Below are 16,646 nucleotides of genomic sequence, written 5' to 3'. Positions count from 1 at the left end.
AACTGTGGCAATAATAAGATACCACTTCTAACATTGATAAGGCCTAAAGACTGGCTAGGAGAACTCTAAGACAGAATACATAAAACAAAAAGTAGAAATTAAAAACTATCACCAGTGCTTTATTATGGTGTTAATCAACACAAAAGCAGTGTTCAGAGATGACTTCATTGAATATTCTGAAGATGTGTCATCTTCCCTCCATCAAAATTTAAATACAATCCAGTCAACTTCTACCCAGGAAATTTTTGAAGGGGTAGCAACATACATGGACTTGACAAACTGTAGATTGTGTGCTAAGTCCAGGCTATAAGTTGCCAGACACAGCTGTGGCTACATGCCAGAAGTGTGTAGTTATGAAATTGTGTAGCCCCTTGCAACTGTCCCTTATAGAAAATAATTTAGCTTCTCCTGTGCTAGAGTATCAGTGGTAGGCTCGAACAGAATCCAGACCCATTGTTGTGTCTATATGGGCGTGTTCTTAGGAGCTGCCATCCACTGTGGTCCCACTGTTAACTGGTGGAGTCATCTTTCAGGTCTCATTTAAGCATGGTTGTGGAATAGCTTGGGCAGGCACCAGGGAAAGCTAGTGAGTGAGCTGTGCCTAAGATACCATTTTATCTATCAATCATGAAAGCGGACAGTGTCAAGTGCTGACAAGGACAGAGGAACATCTTTATATATTGCTCTTGGGAATGCAAACTGGTACATATGTCTTAGAAAAGCTGTGTAAGGTTATAAACTAAAACCCTGCTCTAAGGCCATGTGATACACATTACGTTAGACATCACAGTGTTCGTTATCAAATACTATAGCTAGGCTAACTGTTGAGTAGGAGTGAACTGTACACAAAAGCTACAGTGGATTGCTGTGAGAAGAAAGAACCAGCCAGGAGCCAATTTTAGCAACACTGAATAGCTAAGACAGAATTAAGAAACAGATGAGATTTAAAACAAATAATTGCTATAAAATTAAAGTGAAATGTTTTTGAGAGCCCTTCATATTTTTGACATATGGAAGACAAATCTATAAAGAAGATAAACACTATATTAGTCATGCTACAGCAAATCCCTGAGTTACAAGGAGACAGGATGATTTGGGGCATAGAGGATGAAAAGGTTTAAAAAAAAAGAACAAGTAAGCCCAAAGGAGTACCAACCAGGTATTCCGGATAAGAGTTCATGCTTGAGTCAAGTTTGTCCAGTTACCCTTAAATGGAAACAGGGATGTTGTTCCTTCTAGCATTGTTAAACAGTTGCTCAGACAATGTCTTTGAGTGTGGGCTTATGTCTGGCTGCGTTTGTTGAGGTCTTACTCCAACAGACTGATGATTCAGCTTTAAGAAAGGACCTTTCATGCTGTGTGCTGTGATCAGCAGAGGGATTTGGTTGTCTTTGATATCGCACCTTCCTTGTGCCTCACGTCTACTCTAAAGTATAAGTGTGCTAGGGGACTACAGATACTTGGGTCAATCCGCAAGACATGATTCAACAGTAAGGAAAGCCAACATTTAGAACATGGTAAAGTGTCAACCATGGAAAATTCAGGGTAATGTGGCTGGAGCTATAGGAAATAGGAATTCATATTCTTATTAGCTTCTCAGAGAGCATGCCCGAAAAGCCACACAGCTGGACAATGTTTGAAAGCCTTAATTTTTATTAGATGGTGTAACTATTTTGCAAGCCAGTATCTCTATACTTGACATGAGTGCCCCCCCCCAGCACAGAGTGTATCAAGTTCAGTTCACTACAGTAGAGGACTTTCATACAACTCTCACTGTAAACATTTGACTCATCAAATCATCATGCAGTTGTTATTGTTCTACTTTAAAATAGATATCCATTTTTTCTCTTCATCCCTTTTTTATGATTCTTCATTCATCTTTCATCTTTGCTTTTCTTTCAGGTTGGTCTCTGGCCATCTGTTCCCTAGTAAGCTGCTTCTGACTTACAAAAATGTAAGGGCCATAGTTACTTAGGAGTCACTTATGTGTAGGGATCACCTGATTAAGTTTATTCCTGGGCCCTGTTGGGTTTAGTCGATGCTGCCTGCCAAATGCCCAGTTTCATTTCACCCTCCCTCATGTTCGTTCACTGTTATAAGTATGTTTTTTTCTGCTGGTCTGGTTCCACCACCCCGCCAGCCCCAAATAATACACAGAGACTCTGTATTTGATATAATTCTGTTGGCCAGTTACTAGTTTCTTATTAGCTAGCTCTGTCTTAAATATTAACTCATTTCTATTAATCTAAGTATTTCCACGTGGTCTCATCTTACTGGAGAGTGGGGCCAGCGTTCTGCTCTCCCCAGTCTCTCCATGCTGACTCCTCCTTACTACTTCCTTCCCCCCCCCCCCGTCTCCTAGTCCTGCCTATCTTGCTTTCCTATTGGCCAACAGTGCTTTATTCATTAGCCAGTAAGAGAAACATATTTACAGAATGACATCTCCCATCAATTCACTTTCACATTGCTGTGACAAAAGATTTGTTAGACACAACTTAGAGTAGGAAGGAAGATTTATTTTGGTTCAAGGTTTCAGAGTTCTGGCTACAGGAAACCATGGTGGTTAGAAGCAGGTTGTTCATCTCAGGACAGCAATGGGACAGCCATAGAAGGCAGATATGCTCCCTGCCACACACACATCATCTACTTCTGCCAACCAATCATCTTCCTCTGTATTTTCAAGAATCTTCTAAAATATCAGCACCAAGTGCTCAACACATATGCTTGAGGGGGACATTTTATGTCAAATTCTAACTCTGTCATTGGGCCTCCCCCAGAAGGAGGACATGGAAAACTTAACATTCATCAACTGCTCTGTCTTTGGGTCAGCAAGGAGCTAGTCTGTCTGAAATTCTGTTTAACTCGTTCCTTCTTTTTCTCTCTAATTTTGGCAATTGAATAGTAATAGTTCTCAGGGAACGTGTGTTTTGTAATTGTAGGCAAGGTCAGACAGTGTTTATACTTGCGCTAAATTGCTGTTGTACAAACAAAGAGAAAAGCATTTGAAAGAAGCTTTTAAGAATAATGTTTGTACTCAGTACTTTACAATGAATATTTCCATATTAGCAGAGATGATCTGGGAACAATTAAGTATTTAACAAATGGGACCTGTGGATCTGAGGCGACAACTTAAAGGGCCAGCGAATTTAGGCATGAAAGACTGCTTTGTCATCCATGACCCTGGTCCTACTTGGCAACCTTGACTGGAATCAAAACAGCATTGTAGGGAGATGTGAATATCCCAGAAGGACTTTCCTGGAGTTCATCTGAAGGGAGATGATCAGGACCAGTTTAAATGGCACCCTCTTTGAATCCAAGAACTTTTAATAATGCAATTTATCCTCTTTAAAATGGTCCATGAACCAAGTTGCTTTCTCTTTGAATGTTCATTTCCTATATTATTTTCCCTTTCAGATTCACTGTGAGACCATGTCGTTTAGATTTGGCCAACATCTCATCAAGCCCTCTGTGGTTTTTCTCAAAACTGAACTGTCCTTTGCCCTGGTGAATAGAAAACCTGTTGTACCTGGCCGTATCCTTTTGTTGTAAAAGAAGCATCTGAATCCAACCAACCAAATTATTGTAGAATCAGCCTTCAGTGTCTGTCAACGAAAGGTATGTCCCCCTCTCCCAAGTTGGAGTAACCAGGTAAGATATTATTCACATTTATTTTGAATCCAGTTGGTGGCACCCGTAATATGCTTGAGCAGTGTTGCAGAACTTCTGAGGAGGGTTGCTTAGCAACTGTAGCTTTGGAGGGGGATTTTTGGTTGACCTTTTCACTACCATAGCTGTGTAAATAAATAGGTGTTTCTAAAATTGGCTCAATGAATATCATGGACTCTTTGATTCCTTTTATTCGTTGTGAATTTTAATGGAGGTTAGAAGGTAGATGGTGACTCTGTGAGATGGAATTAAGGGATTTCAGGAGAATTAAAGATGGGCTGTTTCTTTGCTTAATGGAGATTGCTTAATTTGTTCATTTTACTTTATTCTATTTTTGATATTGTAGCATAATGACATTATTTCCCCCTTCCCTCCCTCCAAGCCCTCCCATATACCCCTTCTCTTTCTCTTTCAAATTAATGGCCTCAGTTTTCATTAGTTATTGTTAGACACACTCAGACACACACACACACACACACACACACACACACACACACACACACACGTATATTCATGTATATACATATATATTCTTCAGATATAACCTGCTTGATCTGTACAATGTTTCTCATATGTATATTTTCAGGGCTGATGATTTGATGTCGGATAACCAAATGGTGTGTCTTCCCTGGGAAAACTATTTCTGCCACTCTCAGTGTTGCTTAGTTGACTGTAGTTCTTTGTGTAGGGTTGAGTCCTCATGGGCTTTCCCCTTCTTTTTTATCATGTCTATTGGCACTGTCCTTGTTCAGCTCATGTTTGGGCAGTCACATTGATGAAACTTTACCGGTATAGCTTTTGACATTACTAAAAAATACAATCTAGCATGTCATGAATGTCATGATCTGTGCTGGAATTTGAAATGTCATTTTCTCTTGGGAAAAACACTGGTTTGTAGACCATTATCCACTCTGAGTGCTGGTTGAGTTATTTGATTTTGTTGGAAGAACTTTCCTTCTACTGGGAACGTTTAGTAGGAGCTTTGTTCTCTTCTGCAGTGAAGATGGGGATGGAAGGGACACTCGAGGAGGTGATTTTTTTTTTCATGTTGAACATATTTCTTCTGGCTGTGTACATATGGATTTTATAGTTTCCACAATGCTTTTCTCTTCCTTCGTATTTTTTTATACAAGGGGTAACAAGAAGGGAGCCTCATATTTGAAGATAATAGGTATCTTCCACACTGAACCATGGTTTGTCTTTGAAATTGATTCTGTAACATAGTCCTGAATGTAGAAATATTTCACGATTTTTTGGAGTACTTTTTTTTTTTAGTGAAAATGTTTGAAGTTCTTAAGAATGTCCTGAACAACTTGCTTTCCTAGTCTTGTAAACTTTGCTTGGTTGAAAGGAAAAAGAAAAATCACCTAAAAAATAAAATTGTGGTTCTGTACTAAACTCTCAGTCCTAAGCCCAAATTTTATCTAAAATTTGCAAAATTACAAAAACAATGAGCAATCAATTTTTAAATAATGTTGGATAAAAATTACTCTTTCTGTCATTTAACTTTTTGTAAAGTGTTAAAGATTAAGTTGAGCCTAAATGCTCAATATTGAGTAACCAGCCTTCTCTGCTTCTGCAATGGGGGAAGGCCAAGGCAGAGTGACTAAAAGGAGACTGGGACACAGAATCACTGTTAAGTTATGGCTAATTGCATTCTTCAAATGGACCCTGAAATTCTTGGAATAAAACCATTTTTGTTTCTTCCTTTGCTTTTCCTGCAAGTGTGCGGTGGTCATTTTGCATTGGGAAATTTGTAGAGTAAAATAAAGTCAGATCTCAAAAGAATAAAGGTAAAATTACATTGTTTTCTTTGTGCTGGCTTGAACTGACTTTTAACAAGGGTAAGAGAACTAGGGATGAAAATGAGAATTTAGGTGAATGAATCTTCATACTCTGTTGTCATACAGATATACTATATGCCAAATGGTTAATAATGGAGTGGACTCTGCTTTGTGAATTTCCATTTGTAACTTGACAGTACTTTATTCCCTCCCCCCTTTGTTTATTGAATCACCTGTGAAAGTGTGATGCTGAGACTGGGAAAATATATGACAAAAACTTCTAGCATCCTAAGACTTCTTTAAGAAAACGGCCATAGTGAGTCATAAACAATAGTGACATTTGTGCCATGGACTCACCATTTCCTAAATTAAACTTTAGCAGTTACCATGTCTGTTGTAAGACAATATCAAAAGTATTCTATCTAATGAGTATGGGGCATCACAGCCGTTGGAAGGATCCTGCTTCTGTTGGAGGGTGTGAGAGCTGGGATGTGTGGGAACTGACAGAGTGGGAGGTCACCCTATATCTCCACTGTTGGGAATCAAATACATTGAGACAATGCTGTCCTAGATAACTATGCAACCTTTCATATTTCCTTTGCAGACTAAGGAGGTGTGGGGAGGGTCCACAGCCTTGCGAAGCATCTTAGTAAGCAGTTGCTTGCTTGCAGACAACCACGGGCTTCTGTCCTAAGATAGGGGTTGTACCTGTGGTGAGCTCTGTTTGCTCACATTTCATAAAACCAGTGGTGAGGGGTGTCTACCCTTGGCCATCATTCTATCCTGCCTTCCCCAGTATAACCCTGTTGCTAGGGATCACCTAGCTTTCTGCAGCCTCTGCTTCTAGACTTCTCTACCTTGTAACTTCTAACCCATCATTTTTCACTCCCCTTATTTACAGAGCATTTTGGAAGAAAACGTCCAAAGTCTGTAGCAAGTTTTTAAAGATATTTAGTACCTCATACATTTCTATCTGTCCAGCCATCTGCTAAATGTGTATTTCCCTTTAACACATGCCCTGTTCCCCTCTTCTTTGAAGCTCTTCCAGGCCATTTCATTTCAACTATGGTACTATGATAAATATTACTCCCTCTTAGTAAAGATACCCTCATTGTTTATGACATTTCTTTCCATCTTCTCACTCACTCAACCCTTACTTACTCAGCTCATGCTCTATTCCTGGCTTCATGCCACATATCCCAGGCTGCCTCAGAATGTAGCACTGAGCATTCTTGTTCATCTCTGCATAACCATTCCTTTCTGAGGGAGGACTTGTTCTTACTTTTCTAGCATCCTAAGACTATAGTAACTGAAATTAAAGTAGAAATTGCGAACACTGAGAGCAATACTGTGGTGTAATTAACGGACAAGGCAATAAGGGCCTGTTGCCTCCTGTCTTTACTGGCATGCCCAGAGCCAAGTTACGTTTCTCGAATTGTGTTCAGGCTGACTGCCTGGATTTCCCCCTTCCTGTTTAGTCACTTACATCTCTGTTTTCAGTTGTTGTCTGGGGGTGAGAGGGTGAGCCCACAATGAAGGAATGAGATGATAGACAGTTTTGTGTTTTCAGGGCAGTTTTATAGCAACTTCATGTAATGTTTTGCTTTTTACAGTGGTTTTATTATTTAAAAAAATGACATCTAAGCACCCAGCAGAGAGGGTGCCATCGATGAGTGACTTAGAAATACGGTCTTTGAATTGATGTCCTGACTAATATTTGTCTGTCCCCACCATCCCCTTTCCCTTGGGATTTTGCTTATTGACTTCAAAGAGAAAATGTTTGTGTGTCTGCCGCATCTGTGGGTGGGCATGCGTGTAGAGTTCAGTGAGAACACAGGTGTCAGTGCTCGCCTTCTACCTTGTGTAAGTTGGGGTCTCTTATAGTTTGTAACTTTGTACACAGACTGACTTTTGGGCGTCTCCTGTCTGTACCACCCATCTCACCATGGGAGTTCTGGAACTGAATTACATGCATGTGCTGCCATGTCAGGCTTGTGTATGGGTTATGGGTATTTGCACGTCTGGCCTCATGCTTGCCTGACAAGGTCTTTGCCCACTGAGCCACCTCCCCATCTCCCTCTAACTGGAGTTCTGATAGCTGTCTGACTAGGGGCCAACGGTGTGCTTTTGAAACAAGGCACCACATCATTCACAAAAGTATCACTGGGGTTCCTTCCCTCTCATGTAACACAAACCCATTCCTTGCCAGGTTCTTAGAGCCAACTGAATAGGCTCTGGCCTCTGTGGTGCAACACCTCAAAAAGGATGTCAGAATACCATTAGTCCATTCATTTCAGGTACAGGAAAATGCTTTTCCAGCTTTCTTGGTTAGAGAACCGACCCATATTGAAGGATTGCGTCTTCAGAATTTTGTTGAACATTTTATTCCTATGTTTCAATGCAGCTCAGTTCTTGTTCATGGCTTAAATAAATTGGCACATTACAGTTAGTACTTCTCCTTGCCCCTCCCCTTGCGTCATGCTTTGCCCACCTCGCCTCTTGGGTTGAGCATGAAAAATGAATTTGAACATGAGTGGAATCCATTTGGTGACTGGGGATTTTATTGTAAATAAAATCACTCATTTGTTATGTCCTGTTGTTTTCAGCAGACAGTGTATTGATCTGTGGATTGCTATTCAGCATGGCACAAGAGACTCTCACATAAGAGGAACGGCAGTGTTTGTGGAGGCTTAGAATGTTCTGTGTGATGATGGAGACAAAGCTTGCTCAGTGGCCATACTGTATTATACAAATCATTTGTCAACAGTTTATTGAATCAATTGCTACAAGGAACAGATTCTCTGGGCCAGGAGCATCACACACAGAATGCTATCAGGGCCAAATAATGTTAGGATGATACATGGGGGGGCAGTCTTCCAAAGTGCATTTGTGAAGAATTAGATGAGGCAACATAAAGGTCATTTCTGCTGACGTATTACAAACAAAAAGTTTGCTGCGCTGGGAACTGTGTAGCAAGATGCAGCCCTAGCAGCTAGGAGAGAAAAACCTGACAGATGCCTTTTGAGACTAACTTTTACCATTTCCAGTGAGAAATGTTCACTGTTCTGATTTCAGACTCTTACCACATTTGCTCCTGAAATGAATGAAAAAAAATAATGAAAATAACGTCTTTTCTTGACTAGGGTTCTTGCAGAATAGATACTATAGATAAAGTTGCCCTTTTAATCTGTCCATAAAAATCAGAAATATCTGTCACTTCCTGAGTGGGTTTTAATCTTCTGAATTCCTTTAATTGTTCAGGAAACCGCAGTTATTCGTGATCTGCTGATCTTACATTTCTCAGCACTGTTTCCTTTTAAACCTTCCTGTACAAATAAGATGAGTGCAAGTACTATTTTAATATCCTTATTGCTAAAGATAGAATTTTGATCTTTAAATTGCCATGAGCACATCTCTCTGCTCTGCATATTAGCTGGTTTAAGTACTCCTACCGAGATCTGTAAAGATGGTGTGCAGGTCCTTGTCCCTAGCTGCAATGGGAAATTTGGTTTACTTACGCTCATATTTTTAAGTTGGCAGAGTATGGCATTCAGAGATGTGTGTGTCTGATTAATTAACCTAAACATGCACTCTTATTGGGCTGCAGCAGCCCACATAGTGCTGGGGAGTGGGAACAAGGGGCCATCCTGGATGCTCATTATCATTTCACTTCACTAGTGTGTGTTTTTAGTCTAGAATGTGCCACAAAGGATCCTGTCAGTTTCTTTTAGAAGACAACCCTTTGCGACAGTCATTTTACTTACGTGTTATCCAAGGAAATGATTGCATAGAAATGAGGTCATCTTTATCCCAATGTCAGCTCAGGATGTGACTCTGAAGTAGCATTTAGGGTTAGCAGGCAGCATTTGTCAAGGGTGCCAGGAAAAAAAAAACATGAATAAAAAAATAAAATAAAAAAAGGAAGCCTTTTCTTCCACCAGGCCCTCATCTTCCTAGTTTACTTTCGGTTGCTTTTAGTATATAACTGACGATAGATGGGCATCCGGTCCTGAATGAAAGAGTTAAATACATATTTTGTATATGTGCAAGGAAGGTCTGAAGTAGAATGGAGAAGTATGTGTGGACACCTCCCATAGACAGATTGCCTGAAGCAAGTGCATTGTGGTCGCTGGACCCCATAGAAGTGGCTTCCTTTTTCACTGTGACTATGCATCTTGGCTCTCCTGTTCCTTACTGCCTGCTTCCCAGTGAGTTGCATGTGCAGATGCCAGTCTCACTGGGTCCCTGTCTCTGTTGCTCGATAATTCAGTTTTATTTTTCTTTCCTTGCTGGAACTTCTCCATGTCAGGATTTACCTTGTAGCTGCAGCCCCACTGCATGTCAGAGAGAGGGCTGGCCTGACCTGGTTACACATTGCACGAGAAAGATTGAGCTGGCTTTTCAATAACCGCGCCTTTTAGTGGTACATTTCTCAGCCTACATCAAGGCTGTGAATCCTCTTTGTCTTTTCACAAGCAGAAAGCAATACCTTTGCAAACAGTAGCTCTATACAATTCTGAGAGAGAAAGAGAGAAGTGGGGGATGACATTAGGAATGTTCTCTGTCCAGATCAAGCCAAGGGTACATTAATTATATCTTTTAAAATTGTACTTTGAGTATTCATCATGTTGACTGCTCACATGGGTATCTTGTGATGCGAAATCTGATTCCGTTTTTTTTTTTTTTTTTTTTTTTTTTTTATTTCCATGTTTAACTTTCTCAGGTAGCTTTGAACTGTCATGGGTCACAGCTGATGAACTCTGTTCATTATATTCTAGGCATATCTTTGACCTGCTTTCCATGCAAGTCATCATATTATGAAGACAGGAAAAGCCTGGTCATGGTTTTGCCAGCCCTGCACTTGTAAGGGAGCATAATTAGGAGTAATGAATGGAATAATACATCACTATTCATAAGGAATGTCACATAATTAACTCAAATAATGTAAAATATATTCAAAATTCCATTTGGCATGAAAATAGATTTACTAGCACACCAGTAGGCAGTTAATGTTTATCTTATATTTTCATAAACATATAAAAACTGTTAGATTCTACTGAGGGAATATACGTGGTTTTTCTAAAACAAAGTCAGATGGCTTTCTTCTCATTGAGCCTTGGTATGTCCCTTATTTGTTATTTGTTATATATACATAATTTGTATATGTGTTCAACTGGTATAATTAGCATACCTAATTTATATTTATTGCAAATTAATGATCTAATTTATTTACTTAGCTCACATTTCCTTCCTCAAGCTAATTGACTGAAAAAATAACGATAAATTTGTACAAATAGCTCTTGGGCACAATCCTACATGGGCCTTTGCCTAAGGACTCTGTACAGCATTAGGTACCTGAACTGGTTTTTTAATCTGAGCCATTTTCCTGGGTTTTTTGCTACAGGCTTTGAGCATATCTCTGGAGCCTTGGTTTGGGTTTGTGGATCCCAGCTTGTATTGAGGATGTGTGTGGCCTCAAAAGGGGAAATTATCTCTGGGTGTAACAATTGTAGTGACCATAATACTCACCCCCATCAGCTGCACATAGTTCCTGGAAACTCTCTTTAGCACCAGGTAGCCACCTAGCTATTCCTCCAATGTGGACAGATCTAAAGAGTCCACAGGAGGCAGCAAGCAACACATAGAGGCAATCTTGAAATATTCTAATATTCTGGAGTGTGAGAATTGATGGAGGGGTCTGCCAGAAATTCTTGGGATCCAGCATGATGCCTGTTCTTCAGCTTCACTGAGTGTTGCTTAGTTGTGGACTTAGTGATGGGTGAAGACAATGCACTTTTCCTCTTCTTCCAATGGCCATCTTCCACACATTTCAGGGAGACTCTGCTGTGTGCTGGAGGTTAGGGAGGCACTATGCCATCTTCCTGCCTTTTCTTGGTACAGTAGGATTGGCTGTGTCTAGTAAACACAATTCATTACTGTCTTAACTACAACAATATTATAAGTGGGTGAACTAAAATAACATTTTGTGGCCCTAAGTCCTTCATGATCCTTCATAACCTTCATGATCAGTGAGCGGTTTAACTGGAAAAGCCGAGGCTCAGGCCAGTAGTGACCCCCAGAGCATGGAAATCATGATTTAACTCAGGCCTCTTTAATATCATTTGTTATTTGCTCCTCCTCATGCTGACCTTGGTGCCCCAAGAAGTTTTACTCCTCAGAGTCTTAACCCTTGCCCAGGAGCCCCACTTCCTAGTGTTGTCATTTGTAAAGAATGTGTGCTTTGCCATTTCTCCTTGTCAGTCACTTTTCTGTTGGTGGCTTTAATAGTTATCTCAATTGCCATGATGGTTGATTGTGGAATATAATTAAGTTGATGACTTCCGGAAACTGTTCATTGTAAGCTGCATGTAACGAGGCACAGTTGCCTGGCTGCTGCATAATTTTCTCCGAGGTGAAATTAGTCTGGGAGGGATAGGTTCATGGGGTTTTAAATTTTTTTCCTTTTCTTAGAAGGTTTTGAAATGGCTGGAGTTAGCAAGACATCGTTTCATCTTCAGGATTTATTTCCAGTTCAAGAGTTTTGTGGGAACTAAGATTTATCTGTTGAATGTTAATGCTTTAAAAGTCAACCATGATATCTCCTTTTCACCAGAGATGATTGCTTTAATAGTTGTTAAATAAGATGTGTCAGGATAAAAATAAATCAGCAGGAATTACATTAAAATCTTCACCGACTAGTGTGCATGCAGAATCTAGAAAACCCAGTTGGTATTTCCTGTTCTATGTGGGAGCAAATGGCTCCCAGAGCTTTTGTGTGGAACTGTATTGTGAGTCATGTAATTAATGGAAGTTCTGGGGTGTGACAGAGATTGTGGAAGACTTCCTATACAGTGAAAGAGACAGCTAGGAACCTAAGCCAGAGGGGTGAAAACAGTTGGGGTCACATATTCCCTATCTCCTGTTACATGCGCAAAGCCAGACACACCTCACTGAACAGCATTTCACACTTCTGAACTGAGTAAGGGAAGAATTGTCAAGGGCAAAGATCGATGGCTATTTTGGGGTTGCTGACATTTGCTCCTCCTTTGCCTTCTGGAGTAGCTACACCCATTGCACACTAAGGCCATGCATGGAAGGAGGCTGCTTAGAGAAAGAAGCTGGTATCTCATTCCCTGTATTGGTGCCTAAATGATGAAACATTGCCTTCCAAAACTCTCTGCAAGGACAGTCAAGTTGCTTTGTGTGGTGATATACTACTTGACTTATTAAAGCTTGCCTAAGGGTTCAGAAAGCAAAGTGAGCCACAACCATAGAAGCCAGGTACATACCTTTAATGCCAGCAGCCAGAAGCTAGGAGGTGGTACTCAGAATTAAGAGGAAGACGGATCTCCGTGAGTCCAAGGCCACCCAGATCTACACAAGATTGAATCAGTCTAAAAGAGAATTGTAGTCATACCTTTAATCCCAGCACTAGAGGGGTATAAAGACAGGAACACATAGTCAGTAGGAAGCATTCAGTCTCCAGCCATGCTAAAGAGAGGTTATAGTCTGAGGCTTGGTGAGAGCTCAAGGAGACAGGATCAACCCTTTTAGCTTGAGGTAGAGGTAAGAAGCTAGTGGCTGGCTGCTTTGCTTTTCTGATATTCAGCTTTAAGTCTGAACCCCAATATCAGTCTCTGGGTCCTTTTATTTATTTCTGCTACAGCTTTAGGTAGCTTTGTTTCTTTTATGAATTTGGGTTTATATATGAACATGCAATAATGCTTGTGTCTCTTTTGTCTAGCTGTGCATACCAGGTGAGACAGGGGACGTTTGTTGGTGCCTTCTATCATAAGGGGGTATGAAATGTTAAAGAGTAGTGTTCCTGGGGACTGGAGGCAGGGGGCATGGTAAAATCTTTTCCATCTCATAATAGTCTGTTATAGCTCTTGGAGGAAGTACTCAAATGCCTTTCTTAAGATGCTGGTTGGTTCCTGTCAAGTACTATATGTGTCAAAGAAGCATGGATCACTAGTTATGCTATCTAATTGTAATGGGTATTTTTTAAGCTAGGCATCTCAGTGGAGTCCTTAGGGCCACAGGACACTAAACATCTTCTGAGAAGCAGTGGTCTCTCTCTGTTCTGAGCACTTGGCCTGTAGTTGCAGGAGGGATTGAGCTAGGGAACGCTGGCTTTCTGAACTGTATATTTCTCTTTCACTGGGTTCACATGAAACTACCCTTATTTGTTTTATCCTTTTGTTCTACACCTTAGTCTTTTGATATAACAGTTAGCCAGCAGCCCTAATTAGTTCTGAGATGTTTAGGAGAGAAGAAATTATGTTTAGTCAAATCACTGGGGTGGTGGCTTGAATGAGAATGGCTCCCATAGGCTCCTGTACTTGCTAGTGAGCCTAGTCTTTCACAGCTGAGCCATCTCTCCAACTCAGGCTCACATATTTGAATGCTTTAGCACCCAGCTGGCCAGCTGTTTGGAAAGGATTAGAGGATGTGGTGTTTGGATGAGGTATATCACTGGGGTTGGGGGGGGGGGCTTTGAGAGTTCTAAAGATTGCGGTAATGCCTGGTATCTCTGTCTCTCTCCCCCCCCCCTCTCTCTCTCTGTGTGTGTGTGTGTGTGTGTGTGTGTCTCCTTTTGCCTTGTGATTGTGAATAAAGTTATGAGATCCCCATTACTCCTTCTCTCCACCATCATGGACTCTGACCCTCTGAAACCATAAGATGATTGATTAAACGCTTTCTTTTATAAAATGTTTTGGTCATGTTGTTTTAATACAGCAATAAAAAGTTGACTGAGACCACTGGGTATTCTTCTGTTGTGTGTGGTATATGTGTGAGATATATGTAAGCATGGACACACACATGTGGAGATCGCAGGGCAACTTAAGAGAGCCAGTCCTTGCCTTCTACCTTTGATTTTGAGGCACACTATGAAGGAGGGAGAGGATACTAATTCCGAGGTTATACATGAAGAGGTAAAGGTGCAACATAAAGGCAGACAGAGGGTTTTAGGAGAGTGGCCATATTTTTGCAGTTTGAAAATAATAATACTCTTTGCTGAACTTCCAAGTCATACTGGATAATTGGCTTTCCAGATTTAAATATTCTTTGCACAAAAATGATACTGAAACATAGGAGGAATGAAATGATCAAAGGTGATCTACATAGTATGATGCCATGCCGCTATATTAAATGGCTAATATCTAGTAATTACCATACAATGCATTTTCAATGTTGTAATTTTTTGGAAAATATAAGTAGCTCCTAGCTAGCCAGACCTTCCTTGTTGGTTGAGGACTGTTCTTTGGTTTTGATGAAGAACTCAGAAGCCACAGAAGTATGAGTAAATCATTTTCCTGTGATCTCATGGAGAAAGATGTGGACTAGCCTCTGAAACAGTCTGTCTGCTGTGGTTCTCATGCTCCTGGGAGATAGGCACATGAATGCTTTATGGGGCTGAATAAAAACCCAGGGCTGTGTGAAAGAAATCACAGGGCTGGGGGGAAGAATAGCTCATTAGTCACAACTGGAGATGCATCACACATGAATGTAGGAAGACAGTGCTAACAGCCTAGGTTCCCTGTTCACATCACAGTACCACCTTGACTGAACTTTATCAGTTGTGAAATGAAATCTATAAAGGTAAGTGCTCAAATAAAACTGTATCTAACCTTCAGGTGACATTGTCTATTGATTCTTTCTATTTGCTTATTTTTTGTTATTAAGAAATATTTTTGAGTTGCTCATGTTAATGACCTCCTGTAATACTTTGATAACGAATCTTATTAAAATTGCATTGCATTAAAGAATTTTCTGTCTGACACAACTTTGAACATGAAAGGGTTTTTGGAAACAAGATCTGCTACTCATCCTCTGTAGGGTGGAAACTCCAGTGATTTTTTTCCCCCATCCTTTTCTTAAATCAAAGGCAGTTGAAGTATGAATCTAAATTGAATCCTCAATTCACTGTGACTACTGCTACAGCGTGGATGCAGTGGTCCAATTCTAGTTCACTCACCCTTAGTATTGCCTCAGCTGTGAGAACAGAATTCAGTATGAAGACTAAATCTTTTGTTGTCGTTGTTGTTGACTTCTTTAAAATCTTCATATAACAAGACTTGAAATCTTAATACGTGACAAATGTTAGTTGGTTTTCTTTCTTGATTGTTTCAAAGTTTGAACCTCAGAGCCCCGTGCAAGCTCAGCAAATGCTCTGCCACTGAGCTGTGTCCTCAGCTAGGCGATTGTTATTTTGGTATTCATTGGCAACTTCATGAGATAGATATCTTTGGTGGCTTCATTGGGTAGATGATGGAATGTGATTTTTTCAGTGTAATTACTCTAGAGCAAGCAGTTACTGACTGGAAGAGATAGGTTTCAAATCCAATTGGTCTGACTTGAGTCTATGCTTTAAACCAATGGCCCTAGAGTCCCCAGGGTCCCAGAGACCTTTTAGGAGACCTCTAACTCCTTTTGCAGTTGTGGTATCTGTATGAGACCACCAAGTCAGAAGATTATCATAATCAGTTGAATGCATTTAAAGGCTAAAGGAAGAGAGCAGTTGTCTCGCATCGCATCATGTACTGGTCTGAGAAGAATACAGTACCATTTTTTGGCTCTTTACTTTGTTTTGGAAATATGTGGTTATCACAAAATATTATTCATGTGACTATGATGCAATTTTATGAGGAAATGAATAAATACTTTAGGATTTTCTTAGTTTTCATTTCTATCAAAAGTACAGTCACATGAGTCCAAGCTGTTAGCACCCTGTAGGGGGGTACAGAGAACAATATGTTTATGGATGACTTCTTCCTGTGTGTGCTAACCCTTGGTGTGTCCCTCTAATCTCTTTTCTATGTATTAGCTTTGTCCTGTTCCCCTACTGTTTTGCTCTAAGTTTCACTTAAAAAGAAGTGAACCTTGGTGTGTATTAAGTTTTTGTATTTAGTTCCCAGTAGCCATCCTCCCTAGCCTTACCCACAACTTAGTCTTAGTCCAGGAGATACTGAGAAGCAGGATCTAAGGTTCAAGATTGTAAACTGCATGCCTGCTTCCTAGATGTGAATCCCAGTTCATCTCTTGGCCAGGAGTAAGCTCCAGAAGCTGTGTAATGACTTTCCTTCAATTACCTTCTACTTATGGTGGGGATGAATAGCAGCAGCCTCAGGGGCTTATTAGGGACATCATGTGAGCTAAAGCATGCAAAATGTGTAACTTGTTTTTGGTGCATGA

The 16,646-nt window shown here is 40.3% G+C and overlaps 1 protein-coding gene across 1 annotated transcript in view; it reads left to right on the top strand.

Moving 5' to 3' along the window:
- Positions 1–16,646, top strand: part of Fhit (fragile histidine triad diadenosine triphosphatase) — an 810,295-nt gene that overhangs the window by 29,646 nt on the left and 764,003 nt on the right. The window contains exon 2 of the mRNA XM_051206707.1: positions 3,415–3,532. Within this exon, the coding sequence (XP_051062664.1) occupies positions 3,430–3,532 (103 nt within the window). The 5' untranslated portion in view covers positions 3,415–3,429. The remainder of the gene's footprint in view (positions 1–3,414; positions 3,533–16,646) is intronic.

The sequence above is a fragment of the Phodopus roborovskii genome, unplaced genomic scaffold (assembly GCF_943737965.1).
Source record: "Phodopus roborovskii unplaced genomic scaffold, PHOROB, whole genome shotgun sequence".
In the NCBI taxonomy this organism is placed as follows: Eukaryota; Metazoa; Chordata; class Mammalia; order Rodentia; family Cricetidae; genus Phodopus; species Phodopus roborovskii.
This window is presented reverse-complemented; position numbering and strand designations above follow the sequence as displayed.